General features: G+C 47.2%; 1 protein-coding gene across 5 annotated transcripts in view; it reads left to right on the top strand.

Moving 5' to 3' along the window:
* Positions 1-27016, top strand: part of MAP4K3 (mitogen-activated protein kinase kinase kinase kinase 3) — a 960603-nt gene that overhangs the window by 896399 nt on the left and 37188 nt on the right. For all 5 annotated transcript variants that reach the window (XM_069235044.1, XM_069235047.1, XM_069235048.1 and 2 more), the window contains one exon: positions 17973-18043. In XM_069235044.1, coding sequence (XP_069091145.1) covers positions 17973-18043 — 71 coding nt within the window. The remainder of the gene's footprint in view (positions 1-17972; positions 18044-27016) is intronic.

The following is a 27016-nucleotide window of genomic DNA, read 5'->3' as shown; positions in this document are numbered from 1 at the left end:
ACAAAATATCTGGTAGAGACATATTCTAGTTGCTGATTCCTTACCGCTCACCTGTCCTCCCCGCTTGCGATCTGATTTCTAGGGACAGGGATTACTCCTTTCAGGTCCTTAACTCTGGTGCACCAATCTCAGTGTTCTTAGCGGCTCTGCGCTTTGGCGTGGAAAGTCGTTAACAGAAACTGGCGTCACTGCGCGAGGTCAGCATCTATATACTACTCCCAACGTCATCACGGCAACCCACGATTCAACGACGCCTGCGGAGTGGACCGACGCCACATGCCGACACGTAAGGGTATTGCTCGAAGAAAAATCTCCAGATCTAGTCTGACGCCTGGGGGAAATTCTAAGGTAAGGAATCTGCAACTAGAATATACCAGATATTTTGTTACCGAAGGTAAGTAACTTGTACTTCTATGTCTTCAATCAAATCATTGCGAATGAACCAAGTTAAAAATATTGAGGACTCTGCTTCGGAGAATGGGGGCAGATGAAATGGACTACTTTTCCACCCACTTTGTAACTCAAAGTATCTCTGGTTGGATCAGCACAAAGTTTGTATCTTCTGCTGTCTCTAAATTACCAAGCGTTGGAGTACACCTTTTATTTCACTTTTAGGTATAAAAAGACTAAGATATAGAGAGAAAGATACTGGGCACATTCCAGGATGCAACGTCAGGAAAGCTTAAACACATACAATGTGTTCGGGGATACAGGCCATCTTGAGGTTGAGCAAGAATTTCCATGTGTGTCTGAGCCACTAGACATCTGTAAACCATGAAGTCCTGAGATACACTCATCCAAGGCCTCTGATGAAAAACAGGACCATTTGAAGCCGAAGGGGTTAGCACCACCTATGCAGAGGGCACCAAGGTCCATGAGAACTGAACCTGGGCTTGTGGACAAAATACACTGAAATCTACAATATGTCAAAGAGGAGCACTTCTCCCAGAGAAAGATGAGAAGATTTGTGGGCCCACTTCTGCCTTCGTGCCCCAGTGAGAGCCAAGGTAAAACAATGGAGGTGAGAAATCAAAATAAAATGCCCTTGGTGCTGAAAAATCCTGTGAAACATAGAGCTTCTTAGTCGATTTCAACCTCGATTTCAAAAGCTTTCAAGCCGAAACAACCATGTTCTGAGCTTAAATCAAAGGAGATTTCAACTCAAGTTTCAAAAACATCAGACTCACCAATTTTAACAAGCATTTACAATGCATCGGGTCTCGCGTTTGCTCATGTTAGAGCTGATCGCGTTGTAAAATCCTAACCCGACTTTTCACCTATTGGGCAAAAGTGCATTTATGTACATAACCCGAAAAAGTGAAATCAAGTATGTAAAGCGCTCAACTTCTGCCAAGCGAGATCGCGCTCGTAAATTAGAGAAAAAGAAGTCCACGAGCCTGATGGAAAACAGCGAGCCTCGCATGTTTTCTGTACTTGGTCGCTGCGCTCGAGGAGGGCTAGCCACCGGAAAAGGCATGATGTATGCGTGCCTTCGACTAATGAAAGCAAGCAGATTTTATTAGGGAAGCCCACGAAACAATAAAAAACACTGACGTGAAGTTGACAGACAAAAGAGTCTCGCTGCAATACGCATGCGCGAGCGCATGCAACGCAGGCTCGACCCTAAAAAGAATAGCTGAAGTGTTCAACGCTTTCCAAAAACGACTTTTTATTCACCCTGATAAGTGCAAAATTCTTACTAAACCTTGATAAACACCACTGGTGTCCACACCTCCTCTCATTCCAAAGGAAAGGAAACTGTCATTTGTGGAGGAACTGGACACCTCCACAATCTGGACACAAAAGACAGAGAGAGAATTCTCTACTGAGCTTGTTCAAACAGCTACCATGCCAAGGTCTGCACCATTGATTGCACACTTGCAGCACTGTCACCAGCACTCCGAATGCTACCACCAAAACCATCACTTAGGGGATCTCCACCATTGCCTCCCTTTCCTCTGTCACAATCAATAAAGGGATAATTTCTCTCGGATCCAGGTAGTCGATTTGAGGACGTATATCCTTACTGCCATCTACTTGGTGGAGATGACAACCCTTGCAAAGATCACAATGCAGATATCAAGAGGATCAAGATATCGAGTCTTGGCCGGTGAAACCATCTCTCCCAGATGATATAACAGTATACAACACTGTTATTCAGAGAGTGGCACTTCACCACAATTTCTCTATGCACATTGTGGAAGAGGAAGATGGTTTCCTTGTAGAGACTCCCTCAACAACTGAGCACACTGTTCAGTTCTTACCGGTGCTAAAGGGGATAATGAAATTGGCTCTTGATAATTTCAAGGAGCCCACTAGATCCTGGATAGTCATTCCACAAATAGAGGAAAAAGTAGAAACCATGCCCTAATGATCCCTTGTACATAATTTCTCAGGTTTCACCAGACTAACAGTTAGTTTATACAGCCATAAATAGAGCATCTGTGGAAACAACTAATAATGCCTCAACCCTGGGACAAAGAAAGCAAACTCGTTAACACAGTAGGAACAATAGTTGGGGTGGTTGTGTTTGCTCACTGGTGTATCACAGTTCAGTTGCCATATTATCGAGATATGAGAGATTTCATTGAGAAGAGATGGAACCACTCATGCAGCGTTTACCATAAACATATAGGAGGCTAGGTGAGGAAGTAGTTGCAAGGGGAAAAATCATCTGCATAGAAACATTTGTTGCACAGGTGATTCGGCTGACACTGCTTCTAGGGGTAACCCCAGTATACTGCTTCATAGACATGCATAGCTGTAGGGATCCGGACAAACTCAAGGTGAAACAATACCTTCTAAAAATTCCGATTGATGGAGAACATTTTTCGGAGACCAGGTGGATGAAATGTTAGAAAGAAAAACTAAAAAATAAAGACACAGAAATAGCAAATTCTTTGGGTGCACTTCAAACATCTACCTCAAGGGGATGTTTTGGTAGGCCCATCCAAGAGTTTCACCCAAATCAGGGCAAATATTGCAAACACACACATTTCAAAGACAATAAACATTTGAGGAACTCCAAACAGCAGGGTCTATTCAAAGGTTAGTTGAAGAGGTACTGGTAAAGGTGCATCTCCTGAGGAAAGCACAACCACCAAGTATTGACACCCCAGCCCCACCAGGAGCATATAAAACCAGTTGAGGAAAATTATAAGATTTTCATCCATACTGGGTGATAATCACATCAGATCATTGGGTAGTCCAAAGAGACGATTGTCTAGAATTCCACACCAACCCACTCAACATACCTCCAAGGTTTAGGTTTTACTGCCAACAATATCATGCCGCATTACAAGAGGAAGTTCAAGCTCTCCTTCAAAAAGGTGCTTTAGAAATGGATCCCTTCAAATCAAATCAAATCAAATCATTAACATTTATAAAGCGCGCTACTCACCCGTGCGGGTCTCAAGGCGCTAGGGGGGAAAAGGGGGGGTTATCGCTGCTCGAACAGCCAAGTCTTTAGGAGTCTCCGGAAAGCGGAGTGGTCCTGGGTGGTCCTGAGGCTGGTGGGGAGGGAGTTCCAGGTCTTGGCCGCCAGGAAGGAGAAAGATCTCCCACCCGCCGTGGAGGGGCGTGAAAGGGGCAGGGTGTATATCCATTGTACTTCATCCGATATATCTCAGAACATTAAATCAGCTTATCATGCTGTAGTATTTCCGTATGACAACACTACAGGACGTCATCCCACTGCTTCACAAAGGAGACTTTTTAACTGTGTTAGACCTCAGAAACATATTTTTATCAAAGTGCATCCTGCGTATTATCACTTTTTAAGATTTTTTTAGATTGACAGCACTACGAATTAAAAGTTAACGCCTTCGGAGTAACAGTCCAAAGGGTCTTCATAAAATGTTTGCCAGTGGTCACAGCTCAACTCAGAAGAGAGGGTGTCCACGTATTCCCTTATCCTGATGATTGACTGATGAAGAGCAGCAGAAAACAAAAATGACTGGCTCACTCTCTGATGGCTCTAAATCAAATACACAAATTAGGGTTCACAATCAGTGTGACATAATCTCACCTCCTGCCTCAACAGATTGTGCCATTTCTAGGATCAGTACTGAATACGGTCATGGGGACGGCATACCCCAACGACCAAAGGGTGATGGCATTTCAACAGCTGCTGCCTCTTTTTCAGTATACTCATCTAATACCAGTAAGAACTCTGAGGCAACTTGGAATGATGGATGTTAGACCTGTCATCTCTTGGCGTGGCTTCCCCTGCCTTTATGGCTTCTGACCTTCTGTTTTGATCCTGGGCTGAATTTCGTTTTTGCTGGCTTTAGTAATCTGGGCACTTTACCACTGTTGAAAAGTGCTATTTTGTAAGTGCTTCCTGTCTAAATGGTATTGGTGATTGGTTTATCCATGATTTACATGATTGATTTACTAGTAAGCCACTAGTGCAGTGCACAGTGTTTGCCCACGGCCTGTAGATCAAATGCTACTAGTGGGCATGCAGCACTGATTGTGCCACCCACATGAGTAGTCCTATAGACATGTCTCAGACCTGCCACTGCAGTGTCTGTATGTGAAGTTTTAACTGCCAGTTCGACCTTGCAAGTGCAGCCACTTGCCAGGCCCAAGCCTTCCTTTTTATTGCTTGTAAGTCACCCCTAAGGTAGGCCCAGGGCAGCCCTTATGGGCAGTGTGCAGTATATTTAAAAGGTAGGACATGTACTTGTGTGTTTTACATGTCCTGATAGTGAAATACTGTTGAATTCGGTTTTCACTATTGCACGATCTATCTCTCCCATAGAGAACATGGGGATTGCCTTGAAATATCTTACAAGTGTTATTTCCCATTGGGGGTAGTTACAGATATGGAGTTATGGGGTCTCTGAAGTCACAATTTAACAAGCATTTGCAATGCAGTAGGTCTTGCATTTGCTTGAGTTAGAGCTACTGGCGTTCCAAATGCATAACTGTACTTTTCTTGCCACATAAATTGGTCAACACTGCCGCATAATTTGGTCCTCTCTGCCACATAATTCCAGTGGCCCTGCATATAAGTAAAGCACTTCCATTTACCTTCTTCCTATCCGCAACCAACCCCGGCACCCCCCCCCCCCCCCCCCCCACCACCACCACACACACACACACACACACACACACACCCACACACCCCTAGAGATGACCTAGACAGAAAAAGCATGTCATGCTGACTGTTTTAATGGTGGTCCCATTGGCCTATTGTCAGAGCACATACACTAAGGACTTGACAGCAGTACCCCAGTGTGCAGAGTTTAAAAAAGAGAAATACAAGTCAACAAAGAATAGGACCACCGTGCAAAACTGGGCATTTCCTAAAATGTGCACTTTTATTTCTCACTACTGGTTGAATCTAGCTCAAGGTTCTAATCTGACATTTGGTTCAAAGGTTTTTAAATCAATTATCAAACCTTGAAAAAGGTTCTTTCCTTTATTTTGTTTGGGCTGTTAAAAGTATGAAAATTAAAAAAAAAAAATGTTGAGGATGTATATCTAATAAATAAGTGTCGTTTTGTCTATGAATAAGACTTTTGAGCTTTTGCATGTCTGCAATTCAAAAGGAAAGGGATGAGGAATGCAGGTTGAGAAATGCAGGGTGAGGAGGTAATGCTTAGTTTACATACCGGTAATCTTCATTACTCTGGTTCCGCATTCTTCTTACTAGTATTTACGTTATGCATGGGGTCGTCCTTGTTTAATAGTTTTAAAACAACAGGAATGAAAATGACCAGTAAGTAATCTAAGCATTTTAGTGCAGTAAAACAACGTTGTTTTATCTCACAAACAAATATCAACTTGGCTGTAAAATGCTTGCAGCCATTTTAACATGATAGTGTTGCCTTTCAGACCTTCTTCAAATGAGGGTGTTAGAGGTGCTCTTTATGAGCCTTACAGGATGAGAAACTGAGTTGACCACAAGATTTGGACCTGTGTCCTTTCAGCCGTCTACAAACTGCCACATTATGAACATTAACTCACTGCAAAGTCTAAAATGTCATGTAAGCTACTGGATGGGTTGGCCAAATAGAGACAGCTCAGACAGTTAATGCTGAAGAGACCTGAGTTCGTCCGTTGCAAAAAAATGTTTACTGTAGATGACACTTTTGAATTCTACCTAGTGAAATAGTTCAGTGCGTTAGTGTGCTTGCTACAGATATTCAGAAATAACCTTCATGTAATATGCACAACATAAATTTGAGTCTTCACAGAGCTAACTCAACCATTCATCTTCCGAGAGTGATAAACAGAGTAACATCGCATTAAATGACAAGTATTACATTAACCATTTAATTTAAGCTGTTTATGTGGTAAATGCAACCACTTATTCACATTTCCAATACATTACATGTAGTTTTTTCCGCCTTCCAACAAGACACGATGCATGCAGCTAGTGTGACCAGATGGCACCATGTCACAAGGACACCACTTAAGGATGTGGCATAATGTCCAGAGCTTCCGTCTTTGACATTGAGGATCAGGATTTGAGTCTCTGCTTTGGCTCAACATCCTGTGAATCTGGGCAAAGTACTCAGTCTCCCAGTGTCAATAGGCAGGCCCTGAATAGCCTTACGGGCGATTAGTCGTGCTGTACAAATCCGGGTATTATTATTATCAGTGCATTCTAGGTGTTGCGGTCTTGTTTCAGTTTAATTACGCCTAAAGGAGTAGCACATAAAAAGAGAGCTTTGGAAGTCCTGCAATTCCACAAACCTAATGGCGTAAGGCTCCCAACTTATAGCTTCAATAGTAACTTACGTGACCCTGTCAAAACTGGGACAAGGCAAGGGAAGATAAGTGCATAAAAAGAGGTCTGGTTAAAGAGTGGAGATGAAGAACATGGCATTTGTCAACACAACCCAAGAGACAAGTAGAGAAAAAGTTTAGATGAGGTGCACCTTCATTGGAAGAGAGCCAGACGGTGGATCTGTTCCACAATAAATGAACTGTCATTAAATGGAGGTTGTGAGCAACAAGGGCACAAGTCCACACCCAGTACATCTGATCACAACAGTCAAGCCACTGTAAACCTGCTTCAAGGGCAGACATACCACTCCCAGCAATAACATTCGTGGCATTTAATCCTTAATACCCAGACAAAGAAGTAAAAAAGAAGGAGATGAAGGACTTGCACTGGCATCTGCTCCGTAGACCAATAAATGTCAATCATACGAACAGTCCACATGTCAAACATTAAAACAGGAGTTACTACCAAATGGCGCTTCCCTCATCAACTCCGGAAGGGGAAAGGTAGGAGTAAAATCTCTCATCTGTATATTACTACAAACCTCAGCACCAGAGGCTTGTTAGGCTGGGCTGTTACTGGCTCTTTTATGGGCTTTGTACCAGCAACCAGCAAGTACAGTCTTACTGCAGAAGTGCCCTGCAGTTAACCACTGGCCCTGGACGAGCTCATGAGGACTTCTTGGGGTGGAAGGTGGTAAAACAGGACATCTGGCATAGTTAAGTGACACGATACGCCAGCCATGTTGGGTAAACTTAAAATGGGGTGCAGGACTCAGGAAAGCACTGGGCAGAAAGATGAGGATCGGAGTAAGATTACAAAAAAAGTCTCAGACCCTTTGGGAAAATGTTATCATCCTTCTACAAAAGTCGCAATCTATTTAGCTGTCCACATAGCTAGACACCAACCTGAGCAAAAGTGAAAAGGCAGCCTAAGTGTTTAACATGCCTGCTGCCGAGATCTTTATATAATCTACAAATCTCCGTTTAGGATCTCATAAGGCTGACTTAGTCTTCAATCTTTCTGAAGCAGTTAAAAAGAGTGCACTTTTGTAGGTCAGTTGTTAAAAAGGTTTATGGCCCTGCATGCTCTTTGATAATGGAGTTTCACACACTTCTCACAGGAGGGCCACAATGGAATGGGTACAAATATAGAAACATGGACTATAGGAATGAGTAAAAACCCCAAAGGCCATCTTTTTGCCCAGTTCACAATCCCTTAATGGTTATCCCATGTAATACAGACCACTGGAGGGGTCGGAGTGGGAGGGCAAGATACAATAATGGGCACAAATGTGAAAACAAGAGAAAAGGGCCAGCAATAGAAAAGGGCACTGGAACTTTAAAAGAAATGAGTGCAAGAAAATAAACACCACAGTGCTATTGAGAATTCCAACCCTTTCTCTAGCACACAAAACAAAGAAATTACTCTTACAGTTCTAATAACCACCAGGAAGGCTGCCAATATATCGATACAGAGTCTGCCTTTCCAGAATTAAAATTTGTGACTCTGCAGTCGGATGCAAACCATTGCGCAGTTTTTCAACAGGACGGTGCCAAATAGACACAAGCTCTGTCTCCCCCAACGCAACACACAGAGGTAGACAAGCCTAAATCTTGCTCTGGATAAGCTTCACACGCATGGACCTAATAAACCTAAGTACTAGCACAGAGAAATAAATTACAGAATACATACAGCCCGCTGGCCACGGTGAGAGAGGGTCAATATCAACCCACCTAACTGCACAACGCAGTTGCAAATGGTTATAAAACGGAGGACGTTACCTCACAGTATATCAGGTTGGTACCGGCAGTCGATAGTCCAGAAATAGCATTCTCCTGCAGGGGAGGTGCTCAGGGAGAGCCTCCTGGGCTGTATCAGAGCTTGGACACTGCTGCTGCAGATGATAGCCGTGCGGCACCGAGTCCGAGAGAAGGCCTTCCTCCCGCTGCTGGGCTCCAACCCTCGGTGCACTCCGAGACGGACCCACAGAAATCTGCTGTAAGGATCTCTCTATTGTCGAGTCCTGGGGGGGTTTGACAGGGGCATCGGCGCCTCCGCTTCCGTCGGACACCCATCGTGGAATTTTTCGGGCCCATGGCCCCACTCCAGCGTGAATTTCTCAATCCTCTGGGCGGAAGTGATTTTTTTGCACCTCGCAGAAAGGATGGTTCCATTTAAAAACTCGGTCCTGGAGCACACCTGCTGCACATATCCAACACATTCCAAGCGCATGGATCTTCTCTCAAAATCCTATTAGATTAATTGTTAAATTAATCGTTTTATTTTTGTTGTTGTTTTTGCTTCAAATTGTTGAATTAATTGTTAGAAGATTTAGGACCTGGAAGGCGATTATGGATTTGTTAGACACAGAACGCAACACCCCACGTCTCCAGGGTTGAAGTGCATTAAATAGGAATGTGTGTCGATACCACGCACCCTGATAACGCTTAAAACTCCCTTCCATCCTGCAGGGGGCCATGGACAGCACCACCAAACAGGCCGCTGGCTCAGATTACTGCTGCTGCTCCAAACACTCACGAAGTGTGAGCGCACGCGCCTTACTGACTGGAATGTGATGGGGGTTCCGCACTGTTTGTCGTCAGAGATATAAGGAGCCACCGAAGTGGCTGCTTCTTTGTACGATTTAAAGTCTCATTTACAGTCACACTGGAATTCCAAAGGCAGGAGGAAAAGCTGTGAGAAGGAGATGCTGCCCTACTGAAAACAAAGACTCAATAAGCTACGGCACCAAAGCTGAACTTGGAAAACATAAATAGGAAGAAAAAATAGTCCTCTTTGGAACAAATGAAACAGCCAAAGCGTATTGATACAGTAGTTGGTCCCTGCTGGACGAACGAGAAAAGGAGGGACATAGAAGCTGGACTAACCACTAGCAATGAAGGATTTTTAAAAGACATTAAAATAAACAAATGGGAAGCAGGTGGTGGCTTTATTTTACAGATGTATACTAAAGTATACTTGAGGGCGTATGCTTGCGCTCAACCTAAAAATACATCTTTTGGTCAAGTTGTTTTTTAAATTGTAAGTTTGAAAAGGCCACTTTTAGAAAGTGGGCATTTTCTTGCTTAACCATTCTGTGCCTCTGCCTGTCTGTGGAATACAGAGGGAGCTGAGGTGTGCCCTGCATATCCAGATCAGTCTTCCTAGGCTAGAGTGGTGGGAGGAGCTGAAACTTTCACCTGAATAGGGCTGTGCCTGTCCTTACACAAAGCAGTCTCCAGCCCCCTAGAGTGTGTCTTGGGCCAGGGCAGGAAAGGCAGGGTCTTGTGCACTACAAATATTTTTCTTTGAAGTTTGCCTACTTCAGAGGCAGAAGTGAGTTTAAGTATTGGACCTCTGAGACCACACATTTTGAATCCTTCTGAGCTGAGGACATTCTGCCAGAAAGAAGAGCTAGATGCTGTAGGAGAGATTGTCACTCTGCCTGTTGCTTTGCTGGTCTGGTCTGCTGCTTGCTGCTTCTGTCCTGAGAGTGAAAGGACTAGACTTTGCTTTCTACATCCTGCTTCCAAAGGTTCTTCAGTGACTTAGTCTGAGCTTCCGTCCTGCCATAATTCTCAGGGACATTAAAGGCTTCATCTTCCAGTACCTAGGCACTCTTGCTGAGAGTACTGAGTTGCCAAGTGATGCCAAATCCAGTCCCTGGGCCCTTGGGAGTGCGTTCTGGTGTAACCAAGAAGAAACCAAGTACATTGACTCCAGAGCAACTTCAGAACCGGCGCTGCTGTCTGACTCTGCTCTTCTGCCTGCACCGCAGCCATTGTTCCTGATGAGTGCAACAACAGTAACTGATGCCGCAGCACCTCCAAAATCCTGCCGCAGTGTAAGTCCTGAATGCCTTGTCTCTGACGTCTGGGACACCCGACTCTACCGCAGTGCCTGTGGCCCCTTGGTTTGATTGCAGCACCACAAAGTTGACGCCTCACGTCTCGACCTGCTGGATTCATCTAACCCCCGGATCGTAAGGAACGGATGCCTCATCACTGACACTGCATCACCACCCCTGCCACCATAAGGAACCAACGCCTCACCTCCCCTGCCTAGCAGCAAGGAACCAACTCCTCACCTCCCCGGTAGCAGTGAGGAACCAATGCCGCACTGGCTCCAGCAATGCCTCACCTCCCCGACTCCGGGCAACATCTGTGTATCCTTGTGAGTGGCGTCGGACTGTTGAGAATGACTTCGTCAACTGCATAGTGATAGCCTTAGTTGGAGGGAGGTGCTCAGCAATAGCCTCCTGGGCTGCAGCTGAGTTTGGATACTGCTGCTGCGGATGGTAGTTGCATGGCACCGAGACAGAGAGAAGGCCTCCCTCTCACTACCAGGCTCCAACCCTCGGTGCACTGCTAGGTCGACACACGGAAGCCCGCCTCATCTCCCTTGCCTAGCAGTAAGGAACCAACTCCTCACCTCACCTGTAGCAGTGAGTAACCAATGCTGCAATGGCTCCAGCAACGCCTCACCTCCCCGACTCTATGAAACATCTCTGTATCCTTGTTTTCCAAAGTTACTGTACCCTGGGTCCATGCGATTCAGTGACCGGCCCGCATTCCCTTGCTTGTGGGGTCAGACTGTTGGGAACGACTGCGTCGTAATAGCCCCAGTTGGTGCTATGGTGTTTCTAAGCACTTTACTGAGATTTACTCTTTAAAAATGTGAATCTTTGCTTGTGTATGTTGGATTTTTGTTGTTTGGTATTGTTTTACTCAGATGCATTTCAACTACTTTGCTAAACAGATATGGAGTACTTTTGTGGTGTTTTCACTTTAAATGTGTGTGTGTGTGTGTGTGTGTGTGTATGTGTACATGTACTTTACAGACTGTCTCCGAGTTAAGCCTGACTGCTCATACCAAAGGGTTGAGCAGGGATTATTTTAGCTGTGTAACTCCTTTACCCTGACAAAAATGAGGGTCCCTACTTGGATAGGATGCAAACCACTGCCAACTAGAAACTCAATTTCTAAGAATGGCATAATTTGTAGCGATTGTGCCATAAACCAGATTACACATGCACCCTTTACAGGCAGTGGTCACATGCGGAGGGTCTTCTTGGCCATCAGGTATTGATAGAGGACACCTCTCCACACTCTCTGCTTTGGTGGATGTAACAAAAGATGTTCAGATTTTTTGCTTTTTAATCAGCTTTTTTATGGCCTTTTGGACTGTAGGTGAGCCTCATAACTGGTGACGCACCCATGGTAAACACACAATAAAGGGAATGTGCATGTTTACCACCAGTGTCTGCCGTTTAAGATAAGGCCACTACAGCGCAGCATGGCTAGGGGATACTTGGGGCTGGTTACACCTGAACACGTGCACATGTGAGGGCTGCATGTTTGAGACTAGTGTTTGCTACTGCAAAGCAGCAAGGGTAAGGGACACCTGGCTGGTTACACCTAAACATGTGCACGTGAGGGCTGCATGTGTGAGACTACTGTTTTGCCCAGCCCGGGAACTTCTCACAGTTAGCCTGGAGCAGAGGGGACTGCACGATTAGATATTGGCCTGGGATAGGACTTATAATGTTAATAATGTACACTCATAGGGAAAGTCAGTGTGGTTTAATGTCTTGTCTGAAGTGACACTATATAAATATAGGAGGAAACCTGCCTTACACTGCAGTATATGATAGAGACTTAAAGCCACAGATTCCTTACCTTAGAATATTCCAGAGAGGTCAGACTGGATCCAGACGTTTTTGAGCAGTGCTTGTAGGAAGTTGGCTCTGTATATACTATCTCAAAGTGAGAGATAATGTGCACAGAGTCCAAGGGTTCCCCTTAGAGGTAAGATAGTGGCAAAAAGAGGTAATTCTAATGCTCTATTGTGTGGTAGTGTTGTCGAGCAGTAGGCTTATCAGAGGGTAGTGTTAAGCATTTGTTGTACACACACAGGCAATAAATGAGGAACGCACACTAAAAGACTTACTCCAGGCCAATAGGTTTTTATATTGAAAAATATATTTTCTTAGTTTATTTTAAGAACCACAGGTTCAAGATTTACAAGTAATACTTCAAATGAAAGGTACTTCACTTAGGTCCTTTAGGAACTTTGAATAATCACAATAGCATGTACAGTTTGGGCAAAAATGGCAATAAGCTATTTTAAAAGTGGACACTGCAAAAATCAACAGTTCCTGGGGGAGGTAAGTAGAGGTTAAGTTCACAGGTAAGTAAAACACTTACAGGGTTCAAAGTTGGGTCCAAGGTATCCCACCGTTGGGGGTTCAAGGCAACCCCAAAGTTACCACACCAGGCAGCTCAGGGCCGATCAGGTGTAGAGGCCAAAGAGGTGCCCAAAACACATAGGCTTCAATGGAGAACAGGGGTTCCCAGGTCCCAGTCTGCCAGCAGGTAAGTACCCGTGTCTTCGGGGGCAGACCAGGGGGGTTTTGTTGGGCACCGGGGGAGAAACAAGAAGGCACAGAAAGTACACCTTCAGCTGCACAGGGGCGGCCGGGTGCAGTGTGCAAACAGGCGTCGGGTTTTAGATAGGAAGTAATGGAGGGACCCGGGGGTCACTTCAACAATGCAGGCAGGCACAGGGGGGGCTCCTTGGGGCAGCCACCACCTGGGCTAGGCCCAGGGTCGCCTGGGGGTCGCTCCTGCACTGGAGTTCGGTTCCTTCAGGTCCTGGGGCTGCGGGTGCAGTGTTGGTTCCAGGCGTCGGGTCCCTTGTTACAGACAGTTGCAGTCAGGGGGAGCCTCTGGATTCTCTCTGCAGGCGTCGCTGTTGGGACCCTGGGGGCTCGCAGTCGCCGGGGAGTCCTCCCTGTAGTGTTGGTTTTCCGCAGGTCGAGCCGGGGGCATCGGGTGCAGAGTGGAAAGTCTCACGCTTCCAGCAGGAAACGTGAAGTCCTTAGAGTTGTTTCTTTTGTTGCAAGAAAGTTGCAGGTTGTTGAACAGGGCCCGCTGTTCACCGGAGTTTCTAGGTCCTTGGTTGCAGGGCAGTCCTCTGAGGCTTCAGAGGTCGCTGATCCCTGTTGGATGCGTTGCTGTTCCAGTTTTCTTTGAAGTTGGGAGACAGGCCGGTAGGGCTGGGGCCAAAGCAGTTGTCTCCGTCTTCACTTCAGGGCTTCAGGTCAGCAGTCCTTCTTCTTGTTAAGGTTGCAGGAATCTAGTTTCCTAAGTTCTGGGGAGCCCCTAAATACAGAATTTAGGGGTGTGTTTAGGTCTTGGAGGGCAGTAGCCAATGGCTACTGTCCTTTAGGGTGGCTACACCCTCCTTGTGCCTCCTCCCTAGGGGCTGTCCTGACTGATGGGTGGCTCCTCCTTGTTTTTCTCATTATCTCCCCTGGACTTGCCGCCAAAAGTGGGGGCTGTGTCCAGGGGGGCGGGCATCTCCACTAACTGGAGTGCCCTGGGGCATTGTAACACAAAGCCTGAGCCTTTGAGGCACACTGCTTGGTGTTATAGTTCTTGCAGGTGGAGGTGTGAAGCACCTCCACCCAGAGCAGGCTTTGTTTCTGGCCTCTGTGGGCACAATGGCCCTCACCACATGGGGTCAGAAACTCGTCTCTCAGCAGCAGGCTGGCACAGACCAGTCAGTCCTGCACTGAACAATTGGGTAAAATACAGGGGGCATCTCTCAGATGCCCTTTGTGTGCATTTTTTAATAAATCCAACACTGGCATCAGTGTGGGTTTATTATTCTGAGAAGTTTGATACCAAACTTCCCAATATTCAGTGTAGCCATTATGGAGCTGTGGAGTTCGTTTTTTGACAAACTCCCAGACCATATACTTAATATGGCCACACGTGCACATGCAGCTATGCCCTCACCTGTGGTATAGTGCACCCTGCCTTAGGGCTGTAAGGCCTGCTAGAAGGGTGACTTACCTATGCCACAGGCAGCATTTTGTGTGCTTGGCATCCTGAGGGGGATGCCATGTCGACTTTGCCTTGCAGTGGCAGTGTGCACTTGTTAAGTGAGGGGTCCCTTAGGGTGGCACAACATATGCTGCAGCCCTTAGGGACCTTCCCTGGTCACAGGGCCCTTGGTACCACTGGTTTCTTTTACAAGGGTCTTATCTGTGTGCCAGGGGTGTGCCAGTTGTGGAAACAATGGTACATTTTAAGTGAAAGAACACTGGTGCTGGGGCCTGGTTAGCAGGGTCCCAGCACACTTCTCAGTCAAGTCAGCATCAGTATCAGACAAAAAGTGGGGGGTAACTGCAACAGGGAGCCATTTCTTTACAGTTACTGAATGGACAGCCAGGTCCATCTTAAACGGGCACTTTGCCCATTCTGTCCTACAGCACTTTTTGGTCTAATTGTGTTCACAGACCCACCTCTATGGAGGTATTGCTTGGGTATCTATTCCAATTAATGAATCTCCGTCTAGAAGCCTCTAACACATGAATAAGTTCTTAGTTTCAGTAGTGCCTTATCTGTTAGAGACTCTGTCTAGCCGCAGATTCCTTCCTGATCCTCCCTGCTAGACGAACTGGTTAAGGTGTAAGGGACACCCTTTTTTTTTTTGCCCTCGGGCCTGATTTTGATATTGGCAGATGGGTTACTCTTTTCACAACGGGAACGGATATCCTGTCTGCCAAATAAGCTATTTTAAAAGTGGACACAGTGCAAAAATCAACAGTTTCTGGGGGAGGTAAGTATTGGTTAGTTTTTTAGGTAAGTAAGGCACTTACAGGTTCAAGTTTCTGGGCATAGGCATCCCTCTGTTGGGGGTTCAAGGCAACCCCAAAGTCGCCGCACCAGCAACACAGGGCTGGTCAGGTGCAGAGGTCAAAGGAGGGCCCAAAACACATAGGTGCCTATCGAAAACAGGGGTGCTCCGGTTCCAGTCTGCCAACAGGTAAGTACATGCGTCTTCGGAGGGCAGACCAGGGGGGTTTTGTAGAGAACTGGGGGGGGGGGGGGGGGGGGGGGGGGGCACAAGTAGGCGCACAACACACACCCTCAGCGGCACAGGAGCAGCCGGGTGCAGTAGGCAAAACAGGTGTTGGGTTTTGAATAGGAATCAATGGAGGGACCCGGGGTTCACTCTAGCGGTGCAGGCAGGGCACAGGGGAGCTTCTCGGGCCAGCCACCGACTGGGCTTAGCAGAAGGTCACCTGAGGGTCACTCCTGCACTGGAGTTCGGGTCCTTCTGGTCCTGGGGGCTGCGGGTGCAGTGTTGGGTCCAGACGTCGGGTTCCTTGTTTCAGGCAGTCGTGGTCAGGGGGAGCCTCTGGATTGTCTCTGCATGTGTCGCTGTGGGGGTCCAGGGGGGTCGTCTCGGGTTACTCACGAGGTCGCAGTCGCCTGGGAGTCCTCCCTGTAGTGTTGGTCCTCTGGAGCTTGAGCCGGGAGCGTTGGGTGCAGAGTGTGATGTCTCAAGCTTCCGGCGGCAAGAGTGAAGTCTTTAAAAGTTGCAAAGTTGTTCCTGTTTTTGAACAGTGCCGCTGCTCTCAGGAGTTTCTTGGTCCTTCGGGTTTCAGGGCAGTCCTCTGAGGCTTCAGAGATCTCTGGTCCCTGTCGGATGCGTCGCTGTGCAGTTTTCTTTGAGTCTGGAGACAGGCCGGCAGGGCTGGGGCCAAGTCAGTTGTCGTCTCTGTCGTCTCTGCAGGGCTTTCAGGTCAGCAGTCCTTCTTCTTGTTGTAGGTTGCAGGAATCTGATTGCCTCGGTTCTGGGGTGCCCTTAAATACTAAATTTAGAGGTGTGTTTAGGTCAGGAGGGCAGTAGCCAATGGCTACTGACCTGGAGGATGACTACACCCTCTTTGTGCCTCCTCCCTGAGGGGAGGGGGAAAAATCCCTAATCCTATTGGTGGAATCCTCCAATCTCAAGATGGAGGATTTCTAAAGGCAGGGGTCACCTCAGCTCAGGACACCTTAGGGGCTGTCCTGACTTGTGTGTGACTCCTCCTTGTTTTTTATCTTCTTCAGCCTTGCCGCCAAAAGTGGGGGCAGTGGCCGGAAGAGGGGAGGCATCTCCACTAGCTGGGATGCCCTGGGGTGCTGTAACAAAAGGCATGAACCTTTGAGGCTCACCGCCAGATGTTACAGTTCCTGCAGGGGGAGGTGTGAAGCACCTCCACCCAGTACAGGCTTTGTTCCTGGCCACAGAGTGACAAAGGCACTCTCCCCATGTGGCCAGAAACTTGTCTGGTTGTGGCAGGCTGGCAGAAACTGGTCAGCCTAGCACTAGGAGTCGGACTGGTATTCAGGGGGTATCTCTAAGATGCGCTCTGTGTGCATTTTACAATGAATTCCACACTGGCATCAGTGTGCATTTATTGTGCTGAGACGTTTGCTACCAAATTTCCCAGATTTCATTGTAGCCATTATGGAACTGTGGAGTTTGTAATTGACAAACTCCCAGACCATATACTCTTTATGATTACCCTGCACTTACAATGTCTAAGGTTTTGCTTAGACACTGTAGGGGCATAGTGCTCATGCACATATGCCCTCACCTGTGGTATAGTGCACCCTGCCTTAGGGCTGTAAGGCCTGCTAGAGGGGTGACTTACCAATGCCACAGGCAGTGTGAGGTGGGCATGGCATTCTGAGAGGAGTGCCATGTGGACATGGTCATTTTCTCCCCACCAGCACACTCAAGCTATGAGGCAGTGTGCATGTGCTGAGTGAGGGGTCCCCAGGGTGGCATAATACATGCTGCAGCTCTTAGAGACCTTCCCTGGCATCAGGGCCCTTGGCCCAGGGCCCATTTACAAGGGACTTATCTGGGTGTCAGGGCTGTGCCAATTGTGGGAACAAAGGTAGAGTTTAGGGAAAGAACACTGGTGCTGGGGCCTGGTTAGCAGGGGCCCAGCACACTTTCATTCATAACTGGCATCAGCAAAAGGCAAATAGTCAGGGGGTAACCATGCCAAGGAGGCATTTCCTTACACTCCTGGCATGGAAATTTGTGAAAGTAACTGGCAGCGCATCAAGGTGGCACTTATAAAGGTACTGGGCACCCTATTTCCGGCAAGGAAGATGCCATTGGCGCAGAGTCCAACAGAGCAACCTACTGGTGCGCAGGGGTACAGCTCAAATATCTTCTGAATCTAGTCCAACTCCTCGGGATATTCATGGTAATCAGTCTGTGGCAAGATAGAATCTACCAAATAAGGCATTGCTGAATGTAATTAACTTGTTCAATTGTTGCACAATGTATTTTATATTACTTTATGTATTTTGATAATAATGTATATATATATATACATAGATCTTTTTATTTATTGTTTTAACTTGTTTGTTAGTTTGTTTACAGGATAGCGTTCTGGCATTCTGGAAACATGGAATGCAAGGGAGAAGTTTTCGATCAAACGAGGTGAGTGATGACTCTTAGCACACATAATGTTTCCATGATGTAAAATGAAAACCTCTCTAAGAGATACTTCTATCTGCAGATTCCTCAGCTGTAAAATAATCCCAGGCGTCAGACTGGATCCAGAATCATCAAAGCTCTCACATCACCAGTAGTGGGTGCTGGTTTCGAAGTTGCATCAGGTGATGCCTACAATGGCATGTAGCACCCACACTGGCGCATTGACGCCCATTTCCCATTTTCCATACCTTTGATGTAGATCCGGAGCTCACTGTCTCCTGAGTTTTTCCTCCCACACCATTCTTCAGTGCAGTGTCAAGTAACCTTTGCAGCATTCTGCTTTAAGGCGTATAGGGTGTAGGAAAGCACCCTTTCTGGCATGGTTAGTCCCCACGTTTTGCCTGGTTTCTGATGTGGCTTTGATTGTTAGTGCACTCAGTCCCTGTTAATCAGGTCACCAGTTCCAGATCTGTTTACCCAAAACTTCACAATTGCTTTGCACAAGTTTGCAAACTCTAACTAGAAAGTCCCTAGTAAATGGTACCCCTGGTACCTAGGTCGTGGGATACTAAGGAAGTTCTCCGAGGGCTGCAGCACCAATTTTGCCAGCTCTCTCAAGGACAAAGGACAAAGGCCAAAGGCCTGCTGTGGGCAGAGGTGTTACCTCTTCTCTCTGAAGCAGGTTGGACATTCCAGGGCAAGGATCTTCTAAGGCTTTGCCGCCTTTGTAATGGGACGCAAGTCTCTCGAGATGGTGCAGATGACCAACCCCACTTTTGGCGGCAGCACAGAAGGGAAAATTAATTAAATTAGGAGGAGTGCCCACTTCATGCCAGTCCCACCGCTAAGGTGGACAAGCTGAAGTGAACACTACTTTGTAAATTCCTCCATCTTGCTTGGAAGGAATTAAGCCACTAGGATTAGGGTTATGCCCATTTTCCAACAGAAGTGGTCATAAGAAGGGTGTAATCACCCTAAAGGTGGTCACCCCAATTGCTACCGCCTGGCACTTATTGTACCGCCCCTAAATTGAGTATTTAGGGTGCACCTACTGAGCTCTAGAACTCTAATTTCAACAACCTAAGACCACCCGGATAAAGAAGAGATACACCTGCAGAAAAGGGAAAGAAGAAGCAGCTGACTTGGACTTAGCCCCTCCGGCCTGCCTGCTGACCTTGAAGAATCCTGAAAAAAAAAGAAAAAGCCAACTTGTCCAGCCTTTAATAAAGCCTTGAGTCTCCCGTGGGCCCCGGACTTGCCCTGCAACAAGAAACTCTAAGGAAAGGACTCTGCAGCTGCTGAAACTATGGAAACCCTACACCAGAAGTGACCACTGCACGTGATGCCCATGACCCCGGGTTAAGCCAACCAACAGTGCCAGCGCAGGTCCCCAGCTTCCCAGAGACCGAGTCCTGTGTGGTCTCACCCATCTTGCACTCCCCCAAGATGCCTACAGACTCTGCATGCAAGCCCCCTCTCCCCCAGGCATGTGGAGAGAAAAAATCCAACAGCTACAGCAACCACTGCAGCTGTGACCCCAGCTGAAGTGGGTCATCAGTGCCAATGATGTCCTCCGGCTTCTAGGAGCTCGAGACCACCCTGGGTCCACCCCTGCCGGACTTCCCCACAACACCTGCAGCCTCAATCTACAGGACCCCCGGACTGTGACTGCTCCCAGATGTGAAAACCAGATGCCTAGGGACACCCATCCATCTTTCGCCCCTGGGCACAGAAGAAGAGGACCTAAGGTGCACCTACATCCTTGAGCACCCCAGGCATACTTCCTACATTGTTGTTGACCCTGACTGACTTCCTAGCCAGATTCTGCAGCCTGTCTTCACGAAGACCAGACTCCCATAGAAAACCATTGGGCACCCAACGTGTTGCTTCACCTCTGCACACTGCTGTCCCAGTGCCGCCCAGTGTGACCGGATGCTGTTTCTCTGTTCAGTGCCCACTAGTTACCTTTACTCCCTGAGATTGGCTTTATAAGTAGTTGTTAACCCTGTGTTTGCTGAACATTGTTTTCTTCCATAGAATAACATTGAGAGAACTCTAAAAACTGCACTATTTTTGAAACTACAAAGTCTTTATGCTTAAAAGTCTACTTACCTGATTACGAAGTGCTTAGGTTTGAAACCTATATAAAAAGAAATGTTATCTTTCTAAATTGGTCTCAGATTTATAATTTAAATGAGTGTCTCATTTATTGCCTCTGTGAGTGCATCAAATACTTAGCACTACCCTCTGATAAGCCTAACTGCTCGACCACACAATCACAATGTAGAGTATTAGTCCTATCTACTTTTGCCTCTGTAATACCAATTGGAGATCTACTGGACTCTCTGCACATTTTACTTCTTGTTAGTGCACGTTCTAGAGAGCCAGCTTCCTACATATGGAATACAAAGGACAGATGTCCGTCTCGGGCCAACATTCCATTTTTTTGTGGTATTTTGGGCCGGACCACATTTCTCGCTCCTGCAAAACTTGCCTTAGCATCCATCCTAACGCCATTAGGGACCGCAAGACCAAACTCTTTATCGCCTGTGATGAAAGGCATAGTTGCTGGAGTTCAAGATCTCCCTCCTCGCATTCCTCAAGCACAAAGAAAAGTATGCACAGGAAGCACAAGAAACAAGGTAGGCCTTAGAGCTGACTCCGCCAATGGTTTCCTCCCAGACTCTATTCGCACCTGTACCTTCTGTACAAAATCTTTTGATGTCGGCCCCTCTCTCTCTCTCCCAGAGTTTCTATTGCCGGGTATGACCCAGCTCCTTCCTCAACCCAGGGTTGAGGAATCTTGCCAGGGCCTTGATACCTGTAGGAGCACCTCTTGGACTGGGAACACTCAATGTGCTTGCCAGTGACGCCTTATGCGCAGCACCTACAGCGCCTCCACCAGCCTTCACGTCAACACAAAACTATGTGGCCCCAACACCAGTGTCATGCTCCAGCAGCCCCTTGAGCCATACTTAGTCAGCGGCACCGTCTCCTCTTCCCATGGAGCCTCCTCTTCATAAATGTCTCAAAAAGGAGGCACAAAGACTTACTGAATAGGAAGAATAGGGACAGAGGACCCATGACCTCTTAGAATCCAACTCCAACATTCTTAACGTATATGGTGATGCTGATGGTGATTTTGAAAACCCATAATAAGTGCCTTGTTTATGTTCTGCTAGTGGGTTAAATAATTCCCCAGAAATGGACACAGACATTTCAACTGGACCTCCAACCCCTCTTCAGTCAGTCCTCAAGAAGCTACTGAGTTACTGGACTTGCAGCTAACAACAGTCAATGTCAACACCAGTGTCCTCTCAGAAGTGGTGCCTCCCTATGACTCTGACATCTGAGGCGTGACTGTCCTTCAACAAGGCCTTGGTGTAGCCTGTCATGGCAGGATGGGAGAAACCCTCGTCAGCTCCACCTGCTACTTGTTAATGATCAGTCACTATTGACGATCTCCAGAAGACACAGCTTTTCTGTCAGCCCACCCTTCCCTAGAGAGCTTGGTAATCTAAGCTTTGTGTTTTACAACCCAGTTGCAGGGATCAGGCCCATTGGTGATTCTAAGAGGGACCAGAAAAGGCTGCCCACTTCCCCTCCCACTTTTCTTCTTTAGGTCAAACCCCTAGCTATCCGACTGGGGGAAGATTGAGAATTGTGGGGGCATCCTTCTAGGTGACAGAACACATTCAATTATCTTACATACAGAAGATATTCTGGTACAGCTGAAAGATGCGACTGTGATAGCTACTGAGAATACATAACACATAGCACTTTTGCAGCGTTTGTGAGTCTTAGGATCCAATGCTGCAAATCATGCTTGTTTTGTGTTGCTCCTGGTACTGTGGAGGTGCATGTACTCACTGGAGGAGAGACATCACAGTGTCTTACCAACATGTTTAAATTCGGTGGCATAAACCTATACCACCCTGAGCAGGACTTGTGGAAGTTAATGTTACCGGGATGATGACAAACATTCCAAACAGATCACAGCCTTTTGGAACGCAATTTAGCTATAAGCAATGGGTCAAACAGCCCTGTTTAAAATAGGCATGTTCCCCCCGGCTGCTAAATTGCTTTAGCAAATACCACTATACAGCCAGGCATGTTTTTTTCATGGCTTAGACACCCTACTGGGAGAATTTATTTGGTGTGGTGTTCTCCACAGAGTGGCACTACCAACATTGCAGTTTCTAGTGGTGAAGGGTGGGCTGGGAACCTCTTAACTTTGAACCAAACTACCCTCTGGCTCAACTACAGTGGGTATGTTACTGGCTATCCAGTAATAAACTGGATGACCCAGCCACATTGACAGCTGCATGGAGTGTAACTCAGATCATAAAACTTTACTGGTAAAAAAGACTTCTACCCCCAGTTCTCTTATCTTCTGCATAGGGCATTGTTGCTTTCCATGAACTCTGTGTATTGCGGCTGTGGTCATCCCATGTGCACCTGCAAGTCTACTGTTGAGCCTCTTGGGAAATGCATGTGCCCAGATACCTCTGAATCCTAAAGTCTTGGCGACCTCAGGTATACAATTACTGGGTGATTTTTTTTTTTTTTTTCTTTTCAAGAAGGTCAGGTCAACTTTTCTCCTTTGATGATTTAGTAGACTAATTTCAGATGCACAGAGATCAATTCTTGGCTTATACAGCAATGACGCACTCCCTCTGCACTCTCTGGGATGTAACTCTGGAACACCAGCACATACTGTTATGCAATAGCTCCACACTATGGGAGTCAGGCATAAACTTATTTGGCTGACCAAAGCCCTAAGTGGGCACACACTCATCCTTCTATCTGCCCTGGGTCAAAATGGGAGACAGAGGTTGGCACGGTCTTTCACAATAAGGAATGAGAAGGATATTAACTTACTACACTGTAATATCCAGGATCTCTAGGCCTATTTATCACCAGCCAGATCAATGGATACTTTCTAAGAATAAACACTCTATGCTAGTGCTGTAATACGGAGTGGGCGGACATGGAGCATATGTTATGGTCATGTCCATCTCTTCTCAGACTACTGGATTACACTCAGCAATATGCGCTCATTAATTTCTGATATACCAAAAAACAAGTTTACAACAACATTTCTCTATCTGGCATAGCTTCTTGCAAAATGTGTCATCATTTGCCACTGGAAAGCCAGCAACCCACCTAGAGAACATGAAGGGAGCAGAGCTCAGATAGCGTGGATTATACTACTAATTTTATTCAACTAGGTTGCGACCTTGATACTACAAATCCATCCTCAAATTTGTATGGGACCACCAGTGCTATAGTTAACCTGGAATATGAAACATGCTTACCGCCTAATTCGCCTCATTTGAAACATACGCTAAGTCGCATTGAGTACTGCTCCTTTCCCCTTATATTTTTGAGCCATCTCTACTTATTAATTTCTTTACATTTCTATAAATTTCCTCTCCTAGATTGGCCACCTTATACATTATTTCTTAACTTTTGTACACTTGGATAATTTTAGGTAGCTATGTCTATTTTTATTTCTCTTTTCCCCTTTGAGATACTGAGTGAGGCTGATGAATACACCATTTATACCCCACTCCTTTTCTGTTCATTGCAAATATTACCCCTTTCTGGGTTCTTGTGTCCTTCTAAATCCAAACACACTTACTTTACCTGGAAACCAAACACTTGGACTTTGGGAATGGTACTTTACTGAGCAAAACTTCACTGCTCACATCTTTCTTCGACTGTCGTTGGCTACACAGTTTTTCGGATGAAGTGCACTGCTTCCCACCACCATTTTAGCGGTATCCTTTTTTAACTTAGCCATTCCTAATACCCATGCATGTGTTATAGCCTTGAAAAAGTTGCTTAGAAGAAACATGTGTCGGCTGTATCTACTCAATTGATCCTTAACTGCAACAAACACTGAACCACAGTACAGTCAACCACATGTCAAGAATTCTATGACAACATATACTTTTGTGGTAGGATATTGCTAGCCTCCTTTGTAAATTAACTATCTGATAGAGACTTGTAATTGGAGATTCCTTACCTTAGAATTTTCCCCCAGGCGTCAGACTGGACCCGGATATTTTTTTCTTCTAGCAATACCCTTGAGTGCTGTTAGGTGGCGTTGGTACACTCCGTAGGCGTTCTGGTTGCTGTGATGACGTTGGGAGTAGTACATAAAAGTCGCCCTTGCGCAGTGATGTCAGTTCTTTTCTTTCTGCGCCACGCGCTGATCCAGAGAGAGCTACCCTGGCTATTGTTTGGCCAAATTCAACCGTTTTGTTGAAGTTTTTGTGTACGACTTCGGTGTGTCGAGATGTCCCCGAAGACCGGGTTCAAGCCTTGTGAGGACTGCCATCGGACGATGTTGGTGACAGATCCTCATCGCATTTGTCTGTGGTGCCTCGAGCGCGACCACGACCCGAAGTCATGCTCCGAGTGTCTGGCCATACACCCAAAAGCTTTGAGGGAGCGGTCCCTAAAGCTAATGGCGGCCCGGCACTCGACTCTGCGTAGGTCCCGGTCTCGCTCGAGAGGAAGGTCTCGAGATCGGTTGCAGTGTCATCACCACTTGTCTTCTTCGAAATCCTCCGGTCAAGGTAAGAAGAAGTCAAAGAAGTCCCATCGGTCTCCGACTTCACCCCGTCGCTCGGCCGACGCGGGACGAGCGTCCACGCACTAGCCCTCCGTCCTCGAAGCCTGCGTCTGTGTCGACTCTGCGCTTCCCCGAGTTTCCCGGAGCCGAACCAACCCCCGCCCAACTAAAGGAGTTTTACGAGGCCATGCGCCTCATCTTTGGGCCGGCCGACCCTGATACGGTGCCTTCGGGCCCAAGGGATTCGGCTGAGGGGCCTTCGGAATTCTTATTCCCGATGAGTTGGAGAGGCGTCGGCCAATGCCGCTATCGGATTCGGTGGGACCTATTCGCCCGAGTTTGGATTCTGACCCCTTTTCCTATGGGTACAAATACGGGGAGGAATTGCAGGGGTTCCTGGACCCTTATGAATACCAGGATGACCTTGGCATGGACTGGGAACAGGATTTGGGCGAAGCCAGTGGTCTGGATACTTCTCCAGACGCTGGCATGCTGTCTCCTTCTACCGTGGCTACCGCAGAGGGAGCAACTTACAGTATGGTGGTCAGTAGGGCAGCTGAGGTCCTCGGCCTTGAGCTACCTACTGTGAAAGTCAGGTCTAATCTCCTGACTGAGGTGCTTCAGCCTTGGCCTTCTACTTAAGAACCCCTTCTCCTATTCAAAGAGGCCCTCACCGATGTCCTTTTGGGTACATGGTCCAAACCCAACACAGGAGCGCCTGTGAACAGGACTATCGCTCGCTGCCATCGGCCCACACCGAAAGACCAAAATTCCTTTCCCAACACCCCACACCTGAGAGTCTTGTTTTTCAGGTTTCCTCTTCTTCAGGCGCATTTCCTACCGCACCCCCGGATAGGGAATCCAAAAGGCTGGAACAATTTGGCAAGAAGCTCTTTTCTTCCTCCAGCCTCGCACTGCGGTCTGTGAACACCGCATGTCTTTTGAGCCATTATACCCACTCTCTGTGGGATACTGTTGCGCAAGTCCTGCCACAAATACCGGAGGAGGCCCGTGCTATCGTCTCCCAAGCATTGAAAGATGGGAGAGATGCAGCAAAGTTCACTATCCGCAGTGGACTGGATACGACAGACGCTCTGAGCAGATCGGTTGCAATGGCAGTGGCCTTACGGCGCCACGCCTGGTTACGCATTACTGGCTTCTCGGGGATGCCCAAAAGTCACTCATGGACATGCCCTTTGATGGCACCCGTCTCTTCGGAAACAAAGCGGACTCGGCCTTGGAGAAATTCAAGGATTCCCAGGCTACGGCTACGTCCCTTGGTCTTTCCTCTGCCACTCGCCCACCACAATCCGCTTTTCGTCCCTTTCGTGGACAGGGAAGGGGCGCCCTGTCGCGGTCTTTACCCAGCCACCGTGCTACGTACGCTGCCAGCCTATGCATGGCCGAGTACGCGGAATCCCACAAGTCCGTGGGACAGGGAACCAGAGGTCTGTCCAGTCCACCTCTGCCCCCGCTGCAGTCTCCAAACCCTCCTAGTCTGTCCCCTCACTCCCACCCAGTTGGTGGCAGGATCTGCCATCACCTGCCCCACTGGGGAACATATCATCATGGACGGGTGAGTTTTGCAGATCATTTAGAAGGGCTACTTCCTTTCTTTCGAATCTGCACCACCACACATGCCACCATCCTTCAATCATCTTCCGGAGGATCATTTGGTGCTTCTCCGCCAGGAAGTCGCTGCTCTCTTGGCCAAGGGAGCTATAGAAAGGGTCCCTGTGCCAGAAGTAGGTAGTGGTTGTTATTCCCGCTGCTTTCTGATACCAAAGAAGGACAAGGGTATACGTCATATCCTAGACCTTCGGGACCTGAACTGCTTCCTCAAAAAGGAGAAATTCGAAATGCTCACCCTGGCTCAAGTTCTGTCTGCCTTAGACCCAGGAGACTGGATGGTAACGTTGGACTTGCAGAACGCTTATTTCCACATCCCCATCCTGCCTGCCCACAGACGTTACCTACAATTCGTGGTAGGTCACTAGCACTCTTCAGTTTACAGTGCTCCCTTTCGGCATTACCAGCGCCCCTCGGATGTTCACGAACATGATGGCGGTGGTTGCAGCTCATCTGCGCAGGTTAGGGGTCTCAGTCTTCCCCTACCTCGATAACTGGCTGTTGAAGGTACCTTCGCCCCAGACAGTCGTCTCCCACCTTCAGACTACGGCGAACCTCCTGCACTAGCTGGGATTCACTATAAACGTGCCAAAGTCACACCTGACTCCCTCTCAGAAGCTCCCTTTCATTGTAGCTGTTCTGGATACAGTGCAATTTTGGGCTTATCCTCCCGGCGAGCGAGTCCAAGACATTCAGGCTATGATTCCGATCTTTTCAGCCTCGGTCTTGGGTTTCGGTGAGACTGACTCTGAGGCTACTGGGCC

Source organism: Pleurodeles waltl, chromosome 5 (assembly GCF_031143425.1).
Source record: "Pleurodeles waltl isolate 20211129_DDA chromosome 5, aPleWal1.hap1.20221129, whole genome shotgun sequence".
NCBI classification, from domain to species: domain Eukaryota; kingdom Metazoa; phylum Chordata; class Amphibia; order Caudata; family Salamandridae; genus Pleurodeles; species Pleurodeles waltl.
This window is presented reverse-complemented; position numbering and strand designations above follow the sequence as displayed.